The sequence below is a fragment of the Hydra viridissima genome, unplaced genomic scaffold, assembly GCF_058129835.1.
Source record: "Hydra viridissima isolate aposymbiotic clone 2 unplaced genomic scaffold, HvirCarnegie_v1 scaffold_8, whole genome shotgun sequence".
Lineage (NCBI taxonomy): Eukaryota > Metazoa > Cnidaria > Hydrozoa > Anthoathecata > Hydridae > Hydra > Hydra viridissima.
Genome location: NW_028324307.1, coordinates 12,406,360 through 12,420,098, shown reverse-complemented (window position 1 = coordinate 12,420,098; position 13,739 = coordinate 12,406,360). Strand labels below are relative to the sequence as shown.

Here is a 13,739-nt window from a genome sequence, read left to right as displayed (position 1 = left end):
AAGGTCTGCAGTGCCCATAGGCTGTAAAAAATTTGGTGCCCCCAATTAAAATTTTTTTAAACATATTTCTCTACTCGATACTTGAATAAATAATAAAACTTTATTTTAGGTTTATTAGCCACATCAATATGTACATGTATATAATACCTATGTGAAAACAAATAAAAACATAAAATTAAAATTAAACAAAATATATTTTAGATATATAAAAATATAAAATAATCATATTACAAAAAGTAACAAACCATTATTTTATACTTTTCTTTTTCTTGCTTTTTGATGGGCAAATGTGTTAATAGTATCATTAAAGTCTAATTTTTCAACCAATTCTGCTTCAATGCTAAATATTGCTAATGCATTCAGTCTTTCCTCCTTCATGGTTGACCTCAAGTAGGATTTTACTCTTTTAAGTACAGAAAAAGCTCTTTCGCCTGAGCAGTTTGAAACTGCTGTACTAAGGTACATACGCGTAACTACTTCTAAATTTGGAAACATACACTTTAATTCTTTGTTCTTGATGTGCTTATACATAGAGAGAACAGATTTTACATTTTTATCCGTGGAAATTAATTTTGAAAAAAGAATACACTCATCTATAAGTAAGCTTGAGTTTTCAACATCATCAATAAAATATTTTGCCAAAGTTTCACATGTGTTCCTTATAACAATAGAACTCGGTGTTTTATACAATGTGGGTATACACCCATAAATATCTGATACTTTTTCATAAGCTTGTCTTCTTGAACTAAGTTGACATTTAAGAGTATCAATGATCACATAATATACATTTCTAACAAAATCTATTTTCCCTGTGATTTCTGTGAGAGGTTGAGATCTTGATTCATCAGCCATAGCCTAAAAAAAAAAAAGTTTTTAATGTTGTTAATGTTTATGACTTTTTTCAAATTATTTTATGTGTATTTTAAAATTAATAAGTTAAACATACCTTTCTCTTTTTTTTTCTCTTGGAATCTTTGGCATACTCCGAACAATCAGTAATTTCTACAGCCTTATTTTCAAAAACATCAAAATCATCTCTGATCTGTACCAAGTATTTTTCAAGGCCATTATATAGGTCTAATACTGTATGAAGATCAATGTCAGTTGATTGTAATTTTTTATTTGTAGCATTAAAACTAAAATCATATTAAACTTTATATTAATTTATTTATCTATTAAGCTGACCCTAATAAAATAAAATAAATGAAAGCATAATTTATTATTTAAAAATGATTAATTTATAGAGTGAAAAATACCTGTTTAATATTGAATTCCATATGCATATCATTAAACCAGTTTCTAAATTTTTTAATCTTGCAAGCAACCCATTAGCTTCTACTTTATATACAGCTTTTTCTTTCTGATTATCAAATATACTATGCAAAGCTTCAATTATAAATGCATAAGAATTAAATAAAGCATGGCAAGCATCAAAACGAGCACTCCAGCGAGTTACTGATAAATTTTTTTACACAAAGATTTTTCTTCAAATATGTTTTTAAAATGTCCCAACGTGCTGTAGAACTAGAAAAAAAATTGTATAGTTCCTGGAGAAGCATAAAAAATGAAGTAGCAGAATTACAACTTTCTGCTGCACACGTTCCGACCAAGTTAAGAGAATGTGCAGAACATGGTACATACTCTGCAAATGAATTAAAACTTTTAATTCTTGACTGCAATCCAGAATACTGACCTGACATATTTCTTGCATTGTCGTAGCTCTGGCCACGACAATTTTCAATTGGTATATTGTGTGAATTAAGAAAATCCATTACAACATTGCTCATTTCTTCAGATTTATGACCACTGTTTGGAATGAATATTAAAAATCTTTCTGCAGGTACACCACTAGGTAAAACATATCTTAATGCAATAACAAGTTGATCGACGTTTGCTATATCAGGTGTAGAATCAACAATTAAAGAATAATATTTGGCTGCTTTTAATTCTTTTAATATAATTTTAATTATATCATTCTTCATCAAAAGTAAAAGTTCTTCATAGATTGTGGATGATAAATAAGACGGAGTTCCTTTCCCTCTATTCCCATATTTTTCTATATGTTGAGCAATAAAAGGGTCAAATTTAGCAAGTAACTCTAACGTTCCCAAAAAGTTCCCATTGTTAATTTTGTTAAATTGTTCATTATCACCTCTGAATGATAAACCTTTTGCACCGAGAAATTTAATTACTTCAACAATTCGATGAAGAACAGCTTTCCAGTAATTCATTTCATCAGTCACTTGTGTTGCCAATTGAGTGTCAATTCTACCTACATCACTTTGTAATAAAACTTAATGTATTATTTTTATGTGCCAAAGAATTTTCGTGCCTGGAAATAAGTAAATGTCCATTTTTCCAATCATTAAATCCAGCATCTCCCAGTTGAGTACTGCATCCAAATAATTTGCATGGAGCACAAAATAATACAAATTTTGAAATTGAATAAACAAGCCATTTCCGTGAAACATTTTCTACGTTTTTTCGATTTTTCGTAAAGATTGGTTTACTACAATAACGATCATAATCAGAATAAGATCGTTTTGATGAGGTAAAATCTGCATCAATGTTCTGATCATATCCAAATTTTGCAATATAATTACGACATATATTACTATTTGTCCGATCTGCTGGATCTTTAAAATTATTTGTATTATTCTGCGTAAGAGGATTAGGAATGACATTTAGCTCAGATGTTTCTGATTCCTCATTTACATCAACAACTGATTGATCTGAAGAAGACGCAGTACATTGAATAGAAGTAGAAGTAGTAGAACAATTATTAGTAATAGTTATATCATTTGAAGATTCTAGTTTATTATCTTCAACACAACTAGGGGTAATGTTATTTATTTGTTTGAAAAAATTATTTAACCTAGGTATTTTACTAAGTAAAATCACTTCTTTTTCTTTTTTAAAAATTACACGCTTTCTCGCTTGGGCTCCACTAATATGTCGCTTCTGATCCATTTTTACATAAATATCGAACACTAAACTATATATAAAACGCACTACTCGCACTAAAGTAAAACCTTTATAATTTAAATTTACAAGTTACAATAGTGTTAACAAAACATACGTACGATCAAACGGAGGAATTTTCGATGCACGTGACGCGTGTATACGAAATACTAATACTATTTAATATTTTATAAAATCATTTAAAATATTTTAAATAAAAAAAAATATTTTAAAAAATTTTTAAAAATGGTCATAAATTGGGTAAAATAGTATAAATACTATTTTACCCAATTTATGACCATCGGCGGCGAGCTACGACAAATATAGATAAGTAAACGCACTGGCATTGTCTGCCGTCTGCGGCTCCACATACGTTATCGGTGTGCGACCGGTTCTACGGAAAAATAACAATCTAAAAATAAAACGAGGTTTAGAAGACCGCACGACAAAACGCATTGATTATTTACTATTTCAAATTTCCGATATTATTTAAATAAAAATAACATCAGGATAGTATTGTGCTTATTGTCAATAATTATTTTACAGATTGTACGATTTTTCTAGTTCAAAAAAAAAAAAAAAAAAGGATAGTATGTAGTGCCCGTGCCCCTAAATCCGTGGTTGTGTAGGCTGAAGCCTACACTGCTTACGCCTTAATCCGGGCCTGTAAACAATCTATCAACTTTAGAGGCGTTGAAGCTTAGGGAAATTATACTGTTGATGATTTTTTTAGTAATAAGTTTGGATTGTGGTTTTTAATCCTTTCAATAGTGTTTTTGTCAATCAAATTCACACTAGAACCTAAGTCAATAACCATTTTTATTATAACATTTTCTACCAGTACATTTATTGATTTTGTTTTATAGGATTGCCCTCTTTGTTTTGAACTAAATGTTAGGGCAAACGCTTCCTCTAATTCGTTTTCTGAGCTGCTTTCACTTTTGTTTTTATTATTTATCTCTTTAACTTGCTGTATTGTTCTGCAAGGCGTTTTTGAAAAACTTCTGCAACAAATGGCTAAATGATTTTTCTTTTGACATTTATAGCATGTTTTTCCATTAGCTTTGCACTCTTTTTGATGTCCAATAAAATACTTTTCCCCACATCGAAAGCATAACAAGTCATTTTCTCTTTTACCTATATTTTCACTCTGATTACTTCCTGATTTTAAATCTGTTGCTTGTTTTTGCCTTCTGGAAATAGTTAATTTTTTAAAATGATCTACCGCATCAATCTCCTCTGTGGATTGATTTGTTTTCTTAATTGACATTTCTTTTGCTTGTTGTTTTGATATTTCTATGTTGCGACCTATTTCAACACATTTATCAATATTTATTTCTCTATCCTTGAGAAGTTTTTGCGCATCTTGCGTAACTCCTGTTGCCAATATATATAGCTCAAAAGCTTCTCTCCATATTTCCCAGCGTTTATCTATATTTGTTGTATCATTTTTTTTATAATAAATAGTTCTATACCTGGTAAATTACTAATTGAAGACCGTTTTTTCAAAAGGGATATAAGTCACATTTTAAATATTTTGAAAAAACTAAAAAAAATTAATAATCTATTTAAACTTTCAACAAATAAAAATTTTTCTTTTTGTAAGCGGTAGTTTATTGTGATTTTCATAAAAATAATTTTACAATTAAAATTTTTCTTTTTTTGAAGTATACTTATAACGGGTTAAAATGTAAGAAGTTTTTCAAAAAGGGCATAAGTCCACATTTTTTTAGAGAAAAATAAGTATTTGTGACAAAATTATGTTTTAAATTGTTTGCGAATTAAGTTTATTTGGATGGACTTACAAATTTGTAACGTAAGTTCTTAAAACACACCTAATATTTTGACCACCTCATCCCTTGTTACATGATAAGTGAAGACCCTCTCTGTGATTTTTCTTTTTTTGTAAAAATTTAAAATTCATACGTACGCTGTTTAAAAAATAAAAAACTGTTGTTTTATGCCAGAAATATGTTTAATGGAGATTTGAAAAGCGAAAATATTTTAAACGTTTTTCGATGGTTTTCAGCCATACCAGTTCAAAGCATGCTGCAGATCAGTTTTTTTATTTTCATAAAAATACTAAATTGAGTTAATCAAACATTGGTTAAAGAGTTTTTAAGGAATTCAAGATGCCTATGATATAATTAAATTGTTTAATTAAACATTTTTATTTTAATTCAAAATTTTACCAATAATTACCATCTGAATTAATTTACTGATACTCCCTTCAGCAGAGACGTCATTAGTACCCCTTTCAGCAGAGACGTCATTAATGTATGAACCCTTAATGTTTGGGACAAAAAATTATTTGAATGGATTTAATATTATATTATTTTAGTACATATTTTTAGACAATCTCATTTTAAGACAACAATAGAGAACATTTTATAATACAAAAAAACAAAACAAAAGTTTAGTAAAATTATTTTATTAAGTTTAAACAAACGGTTCATTTTCATCAAACTCATCAACATCATTCTGCATTACTCCCTCAATACCATCAAGAATACAGGCATAGAAGTCCTTTGCATCATATGGTACCTCAAAGAAAGCCATTAACTTTTTTACATCTGCTTTCTTTTCCTTTTTGACTTTGTTTTCTAATGGTCTTGGTATTGCTTCAGTCATTTTTGCAAATAACCGTCCTTTTTTTAATAAAGAACTAACTAGACAAGGCTCTGCAGAATATGCACTTTGCACTTCGATTTTCTTTTGAGAGTAAATTATAATTTTCTGATCTCTCATTGGAAATGGCTTTTTTTTTTTAAGAATCTGTTTAGCCATTTTTTGGTAATCTTTAAGAAACCAATCTTCTCCTAGTTTTTGCACTGCTCCATGCTCTGAAAATATTTTGTAATATTCCAGAGGAGAAAGAATGGTTTCTTTTTTGCGTACCACTTTTTCTATACGCCCAAAAACTCGATCAGGAGGTAAAAAACTATGACCCCTGATTGGAAAAAAATGTTTAACAGCATTAAACATAACACTCGTTTCCACAAAGTTTTTCAAACAACACAAAACAACAAAGTTTTTGTTCTGTGATGAACAAGCATCAGAAAATAAATGCAGATCTAATTTCACTTTAGCTCCTCTTTCTGTAATTAAATCTTTTTCCAACTTAGACAAATAGTGAACCAGGGCTGAAGAAACTTCATTAGATCCTCTACCACTCTGAGTTTCCAACCAGGTATAAATAAAAATGTTATCTTTGTTTTGTACTATTTGATCATGTCGAACAAATGTTAAATTATAGAGCCAAATTTGTCGAGCATAAAATACTTCACTAACACTTAATCTAGGAAGTGGTTGGTTTTGTTGCATGTCAAAGCACACTTTAATGACATTTTCATTTTTCTCTTTCATAAGAGAGTAGAATTTTTTTGCTCTTAATTTGTGCAGACGGTATTTAGCAAACTCTTCTCCCTTTAACTTTGTATCAAATGTTTTTCTTATCAACTTCTTTTGTGCTTCACAAAAAGAAAAGATATCTGTTCTTGGGTTTCCAAATCCAACATTAAACTTTGTGTAAAAAATGTTTTTAAATTTAGAAAGTGATGAAATACCCATATTTTCTTGGTTTCTATGAAGTTTCCAGTTTCTCCATAACTTTACAACATTTAATTCAGGTGAAAGGTACACTCTAACACTTTTCCCTCTCCCATAGTGTGAAACACAACCTTTATATTGACTTATAAAATTCACTATTGAATTGGTGATTTCTTTATCACCTATCGTTTGTCTAAATCCTCCGCGTTTTTCAGGTCTCAGACACCCATTTTTAGAGTAATATTTTATAAGATTATGCAATCTTTTTATTCCAACACATGTTATGGAAAGAAATGTTTTTTTACAAACTGGAACTGTTTTACAACTTCTGTCAGCAATACTGTAGTTTATTGAATGTTTTCTCAAACAAAAATATTCATTCTTTGGCCTGTGTCTTTTAACTTGAGTTAATTTAACAAACTTCAGAAGAAAATTATCCTGTTTAACTTTTAATTCTTCATTGTACAGCTTCTGGAAAAAACCTAAAAAAAATTTTGGTATGTCAAGATTGATATAATAAAGAATTATTTGTATTTTAAATTCATAGTATAGATTGAAACTCATAGCTAACTATAATAATTCTGAACTAACAAAAGTGGCTAGTGTAATACAACTGAGCTCACCAACAATATCCAGGTTGCCAAGATTGCCTGCTTTACATCTTTTGTTGTTGTGCCTACAAGCTATGACAGGTAATTTTCCAAGAGATGAATATCTCTGGCGTTTTTTCTCTCCTGTTTTGCTTATTTTCGATCTTTTCCGACCATGTCCAGGGGTTAGAGAGTAAGAAAATATTTCCAGTTCTGAATCTATTATTTTAGATACCATTTTTAGATAAAATTTGTTACGGAAGTTGCTACTGCGCAAGCGTGAACTTAAGTTTTTGCTATACTTTTTTCTAATGCTGGGACTTATGCCCTTTTGAAAAAACTTGGTGATTTTAATATTGAAAGTAAAGTGGATAAATAATTTTCTATCCATGTTATTATAGTTAGATTTGTTCCATTTACACTATAGAATCCAAAAGTAAAAAAAACTCGATTTCAGCAAAAATGGACTTATATCCCTTTTGAAAAAACGCTCTTCAATTGCTTTTGCCATGTTTTTATCTTCGTCGCCAATTGTTGTGATCCGCTTAAGCATATAACCCTTGTATATGTTTGATTATATATATTATTTTAAGATAAGTCAATAAAGATATTTTTATACAACTTTTAATATAACGCGAATTCTAATCTCTTTTAATGTCTCCATTTTCTATTTTTATGCACGTTTTTATAATGCGTTCCACCAGGCCCGGATTAAAGCGTAAGCAGTGTAGGCTTCAGCCTACACAACCACGGATTTAGGGGCACGGGCACTACATACTATCCTTTTTTTTTTTTTTTTTTGAACTAGAAAAATCGTACAATCTGTAAAATAATTATTGACAATAAGCACAATACTATCCTGATGTTATTTTTATTTAAATAATATCGGAAATTTGAAATAGTAAATAATCAATGCGTTTTGTCGTGCGGTCTTCTAAACCTCGTTTTATTTTTAGATTGTTATTTTTCCGTAGAACCGGTCGCACACCGATAACGTATGTGGAGCCGCAGACGGCAGACAATGCCAGTGCGTTTACTTATCTATATTTGTCGTAGCTCGCCGCCGATGGTCATAAATTGGGTAAAATAGTATTTATACTATTTTACCCAATTTATGACCATTTTTAAAAATTTTTTAAAATATTTTTTTTTATTTAAAATATTTTAAATGATTTTATAAAATATTAAATAGTATTAGTATTTCGTATACACGCGTCACGTGCATCGAAAATTCCTCCGTTTGATCGTACGTATGTTTTGTTAACACTATTGTAACTTGTAAATTTAAATTATAAAGGTTTTACTTTAGTGCGAGTAGTGCGTTTTATATATAGTTTAGTGTTCGATATTTATGTAAAAATGGATCAGAAGCGACATATTAGTGGAGCCCAAGCGAGAAAGCGTGTAATTTTTAAAAAAGAAAAAGAAGTGATTTTACTTAGTAAAATACCTAGGTTAAATAATTTTTTCAAACAAATAAATAACATTACCCCTAGTTGTGTTGAAGATAATAAACTAGAATCTTCAAATGATATAACTATTACTAATAATTGTTCTACTACTTCTACTTCTATTCAATGTACTGCGTCTTCTTCAGATCAATCAGTTGTTGATGTAAATGAGGAATCAGAAACATCTGAGCTAAATGTCATTCCTAATCCTCTTACGCAGAATAATACAAATAATTTTAAAGATCCAGCAGATCGGACAAATAGTAATATATGTCGTAATTATATTGCAAAATTTGGATATGATCAGAACATTGATGCAGATTTTACCTCATCAAAACGATCTTATTCTGATTATGATCGTTATTGTAGTAAACCAATCTTTACGAAAAATCGAAAAAACGTAGAAAATGTTTCACGGAAATGGCTTGTTTATTCAATTTCAAAATTTGTATTATTTTGTGCTCCATGCAAATTATTTGGATGCAGTACTCAACTGGGAGATGCTGGATTTAATGATTGGAAAAATGGACATTTACTTATTTCCAGGCACGAAAATTCTTTGGCACATAAAAATAATACATTAAGTTTTATTACAAAGTGATGTAGGTAGAATTGACACTCAATTGGCAACACAAGTGACTGATGAAATGAATTACTGGAAAGCTGTTCTTCATCGAATTGTTGAAGTAATTAAATTTCTCGGTGCAAAAGGTTTATCATTCAGAGGTGATAATGAACAATTTAACAAAATTAACAATGGGAACTTTTTGGGAACGTTAGAGTTACTTGCTAAATTTGACCCTTTTATTGCTCAACATATAGAAAAATATGGGAATAGAGGGAAAGGAACTCCGTCTTATTTATCATCCACAATCTATGAAGAACTTTTACTTTTGATGAAGAATGATATAATTAAAATTATATTAAAAGAATTAAAAGCAGCCAAATATTATTCTTTAATTGTTGATTCTACACCTGATATAGCAAACGTCGATCAACTTGTTATTGCATTAAGATATGTTTTACCTAGTGGTGTACCTGCAGAAAGATTTTTAATATTCATTCCAAACAGTGGTCATAAATCTGAAGAAATGAGCAATGTTGTAATGGATTTTCTTAATTCACACAATATACCAATTGAAAATTGTCGTGGCCAGAGCTACGACAATGCAAGAAATATGTCAGGTCAGTATTCTGGATTGCAGTCAAGAATTAAAAGTTTTAATTCATTTGCAGAGTATGTACCATGTTCTGCACATTCTCTTAACTTGGTCGGAACGTGTGCAGCAGAAAGTTGTAATTCTGCTACTTCATTTTTTATGCTTCTCCAGGAACTATACAATTTTTTTTCTAGTTCTACAGCACGTTGGGACATTTTAAAAACATATTTGAAGAAAAATCTTTGTGTAAAAAAATTTATCAGTAACTCGCTGGAGTGCTCGTTTTGATGCTTGCCATGCTTTATTTAATTCTTATGCATTTATAATTGAAGCTTTGCATAGTATATTTGATAATCAGAAAGAAAAAGCTGTATATAAAGTAGAAGCTAATGGGTTGCTTGCAAGATTAAAAAATTTAGAAACTGGTTTAATGATATGCATATGGAATTCAATATTAAACAGGTATTTTTCACTCTATAAATTAATCATTTTTAAATAATAAATTATGCTTTCATTTATTTTATTTTATTAGGGTCAGCTTAATAGATAAATAAATTAATATAAAGTTTAATATGATTTTAGTTTTAATGCTACAAATAAAAAATTACAATCAACTGACATTGATCTTCATACAGTATTAGACCTATATAATGGCCTTGAAAAATACTTGGTACAGATCAGAGATGATTTTGATGTTTTTGAAAATAAGGCTGTAGAAATTACTGATTGTTCGGAGTATGCCAAAGATTCCAAGAGAAAAAAAAAGAGAAAGGTATGTTTAACTTATTAATTTTAAAATACACATAAAATAATTTGAAAAAAGTCATAAACATTAACAACATTAAAAACTTTTTTTTTTTTAGGCTATGGCTGATGAATCAAGATCTCAACCTCTCACAGAAATCACAGGGAAAATAGATTTTGTTAGAAATGTATATTATGTGATCATTGATACTCTTAAATGTCAACTTAGTTCAAGAAGACAAGCTTATGAAAAAGTATCAGATATTTATGGGTGTATACCCACATTGTATAAAACACCGAGTTCTATTGTTATAAGGAACACATGTGAAACTTTGGCAAAATATTTTATTGATGATGTTGAAAACTCAAGCTTACTTATAGATGAGTGTATTCTTTTTTCAAAATTAATTTCCACGGATAAAAATGTAAAATCTGTTCTCTCTATGTATAAGCACATCAAGAACAAAGAATTAAAGTGTATGTTTCCAAATTTAGAAGTAGTTACGCGTATGTACCTTAGTACAGCAGTTTCAAACTGCTCAGGCGAAAGAGCTTTTTCTGTACTTAAAAGAGTAAAATCCTACTTGAGGTCAACCATGAAGGAGGAAAGACTGAATGCATTAGCAATATTTAGCATTGAAGCAGAATTGGTTGAAAAATTAGACTTTAATGATACTATTAACACATTTGCCCATCAAAAAGCAAGAAAAAGAAAAGTATAAAATAATGGTTTGTTACTTTTTGTAATATGATTATTTTATATTTTTATATATCTAAAATATATTTTGTTTAATTTTAATTTTATGTTTTTATTTGTTTTCACATAGGTATTATATACATGTACATATTGATGTGGCTAATAAACCTAAAATAAAGTTTTATTATTTATTCAAGTATCGAGTAGAGAAATATGTTTAAAAAAATTTTAATTGGGGGCACCAAATTTTTTACAGCCTATGGGCACTGCAGACCTTAATCCGGGCCTGGTTGTTTAAAGGCTGATATTGAAACAAAAAACAAAATAACTACTTACAAAGTCTATATTGTAAATAAAAATAATGCTGGAAATATCATGGGAATTGAAGCGGCAAAGGAGCTGAATATTTTAAAAATTGATGAAAATGGAAATTTTGTGCTCAACAAAGATAATGGTGTAAATTCAGTGGCTATATCAAATGAAACCAAGCAGCACTTTAATGTGTGTAAAAATATTGATGATGAAATTAAATCTCCACTAAATCAAAAAGATAATAGTTTGCATTATTTTGATGCAAATTGTAAAGTGACTTTGAAATTCAAAAATGATTTATTAAAGTTGATTGCAGATTATAAAGGTATATTCAAAGGACATGGTAAGCTAAAAAACTTTCAATGCAAACTGCATGTAGATGAAAACATACAGCCAGTTGCACAAAATTTACGTCGCTATCCTTATCACCTTCGAAAAGATATTCGAGCAGAACTAAGGCGTCTTGAAGAGGCTGACATTATTGAAAAGGTTGAAGGACCGCAAGAATGGATTAGTAATTTTGTAATTGTACCAAAAGCAAATAAAACAGTACGATTATGTCTTGATGCTAGAACCATCAACAAAGCAATTAAACGCGAAAGATACCCAATACCTACATTGGATTCCGTAATAGATGAGATGTACGGTTCAAAAATATTTGCTAAGTTAGACATGAAAGAAGCTTATACTCAATTAGAGTTAGATGTCGAGTCCAGAAAGATCACAAATTTTCAAACAGATGAGGGAGTTTATAGACACAAAAGATTAGTATATGGTATTAACAATTCATTCGAGATTTTTCAATAAACGATGGAACAAAGTTATGGTAAAATAGATGGAGTAAAGTTTTTTAGTGATGATATTATAATATATGCATTAAATGAACAAGATTTGTTAAGGAAGTTAGAATTACTGTTTATCAAAACACGTGCATTAGGTTTAAAGCTAACTAAAAAAAAGTGTATTTTTGCTCAAGAAAAGATAAAATTTTTTGGTATTGAAATATCCAAAAATGGTATTAATTCTGATCCAAACAAATTAGAGGCTATCAAGAATGCAAGACCACCAACAACTTTAAGTGAGCTTCGTAGTTTTCTGGGTTTATGCACATATGTGTCAAGATTTATTAAAGACTTTAGTGAAAAAACAACAGCATTACGTGAACTTTTAAAAAAAAATACAAAATTTAAGTGGGTCAAAAAACATAATGATGCTTTCAATATGCTTAAACATGAATTATCAAGTGAATCGGTTTTGGCTTTTTATGATCCGCACAAAGAAGTACAGTTAATTACTGATGCAAGTAATCATGCTATAGGAGGAATACTCTTACAAAAAGAAGGTATTGGAATCAAACCAATCTGCTACATAAGTAGGTCACTGACAGCAGCTGAGTTAAAATATAGCATTACAGAAAAGGAAGCTCTTGCTTTGGTATGGGCAATTGAAAAATTACATTTGTATCTGTATGGAAAAAACTTTAAGGTCGTAGTGGACCACAAACCGCTCAAGTTTATTTTTTCATCCAGTTCTAAAATAAATGCGCGCATTTCAAGATGGCAAATCAAATTGCAGGCATATGATTTTGACATAATATATAAGAAGGGAGAAGAGAACATTTCAGACTTTATATCCAATAACTGTATCCCAAATGAGGTACCCAATGAGTCAGATGAAAATGAAGTGGCGGCTTATGTAAACTTTTTAGTGACAAAAATGACACCCAAATCAATATCAATTGAAGATATAAAAATGGGACAGCAAGAGACATCAGTTTAGTTGCAGTAAAGAATGCATTAGTGTCTGGTAAATGGCATGACAACCCAATATTGGAACCATATCGTAGATTTCAAAATGAGTTAACTGATCATGAGGGGATTACATTAAGAGAAACAAGAATTGTCTTGCCAAAGTCTCTTCAAAAAAGAGCTTTACAAATTGCACATGAAGGACATTTAAGTGTTGAAAAATGCAAAGGATTATTGCGTCAAAAGGTCTATTGGATCACTATGAATAGTGATATTGAATCACATATTGAAAAATGTCTTGGATGTCAGGCCAACTCACGCATGTCAGGTCCTGAACCAATTAAAATGTCAATTCTACCAGAACATGTTTGGGATGAATTAGCGATGGATTTATTTGGACCATTACCATCAGGAGAGTATTTATTTGTTATAGAAGATATATATTCCAGATACCCATTTGTTGACATAATGAAAATCACAACAGCGCCAAGTATCATAAATAAACTAGAAAGACTGTTTTCTATATT

At 29.7% G+C, this 13,739-nt stretch overlaps 3 protein-coding genes across 4 annotated transcripts; 1 reads left to right on the top strand and 2 right to left on the bottom strand.

Moving 5' to 3' along the window:
- Nucleotides 1–195: 195 nt before the first annotated feature.
- On the bottom strand, nt 196–3,112 carry LOC149885171 (uncharacterized). Its single transcript, XM_090096627.1, has 3 exons — nt 1,257–3,112; nt 947–1,136; nt 196–855 (listed from the first exon to the last, which is right to left on the bottom strand). Exons 1-3 carry the CDS (start codon nt 1,286–1,288, stop codon nt 253–255), a joined length of 825 nt encoding a protein of 274 aa, XP_089952753.1. The 5' UTR covers nt 1,289–3,112; the 3' UTR covers nt 196–252.
- Nucleotides 3,113–4,853: 1,741 nt separating this feature from the next.
- LOC149885170 (uncharacterized) lies at nt 4,854–7,586 on the bottom strand. Of its 2 annotated transcripts, XR_016455171.1 has the most exons (3): nt 7,134–7,586; nt 5,045–6,992; nt 4,854–4,911 (listed from the first exon to the last, which is right to left on the bottom strand). XR_016455171.1 is itself a non-coding variant. In XM_090096588.1 (2 exons), the coding sequence occupies exons 1-2, from the start codon at nt 7,489–7,491 to the stop codon at nt 5,401–5,403; spliced, it is 1,950 nt and encodes a 649-aa protein (XP_089952714.1). In that variant the 5' UTR covers nt 7,492–7,586; the 3' UTR covers nt 4,854–5,400. The 2 variants fall into 2 exon arrangements, 1 of the variants encoding a protein (XP_089952714.1); XM_090096588.1 differs by having other exon boundaries at nt 4,854–6,992.
- A 731-nt stretch (nt 7,587–8,317) lies between these two features.
- LOC149885169 (uncharacterized) lies at nt 8,318–11,234 on the top strand. Its single transcript, XM_090096500.1, has 3 exons — nt 8,318–10,173; nt 10,294–10,483; nt 10,575–11,234. The coding sequence occupies exons 1-3, from the start codon at nt 10,142–10,144 to the stop codon at nt 11,175–11,177; spliced, it is 825 nt and encodes a 274-aa protein (XP_089952626.1). The 5' UTR covers nt 8,318–10,141; the 3' UTR covers nt 11,178–11,234.
- The last annotated feature ends 2,505 nt before the right edge of the window (nt 11,235–13,739 follow it).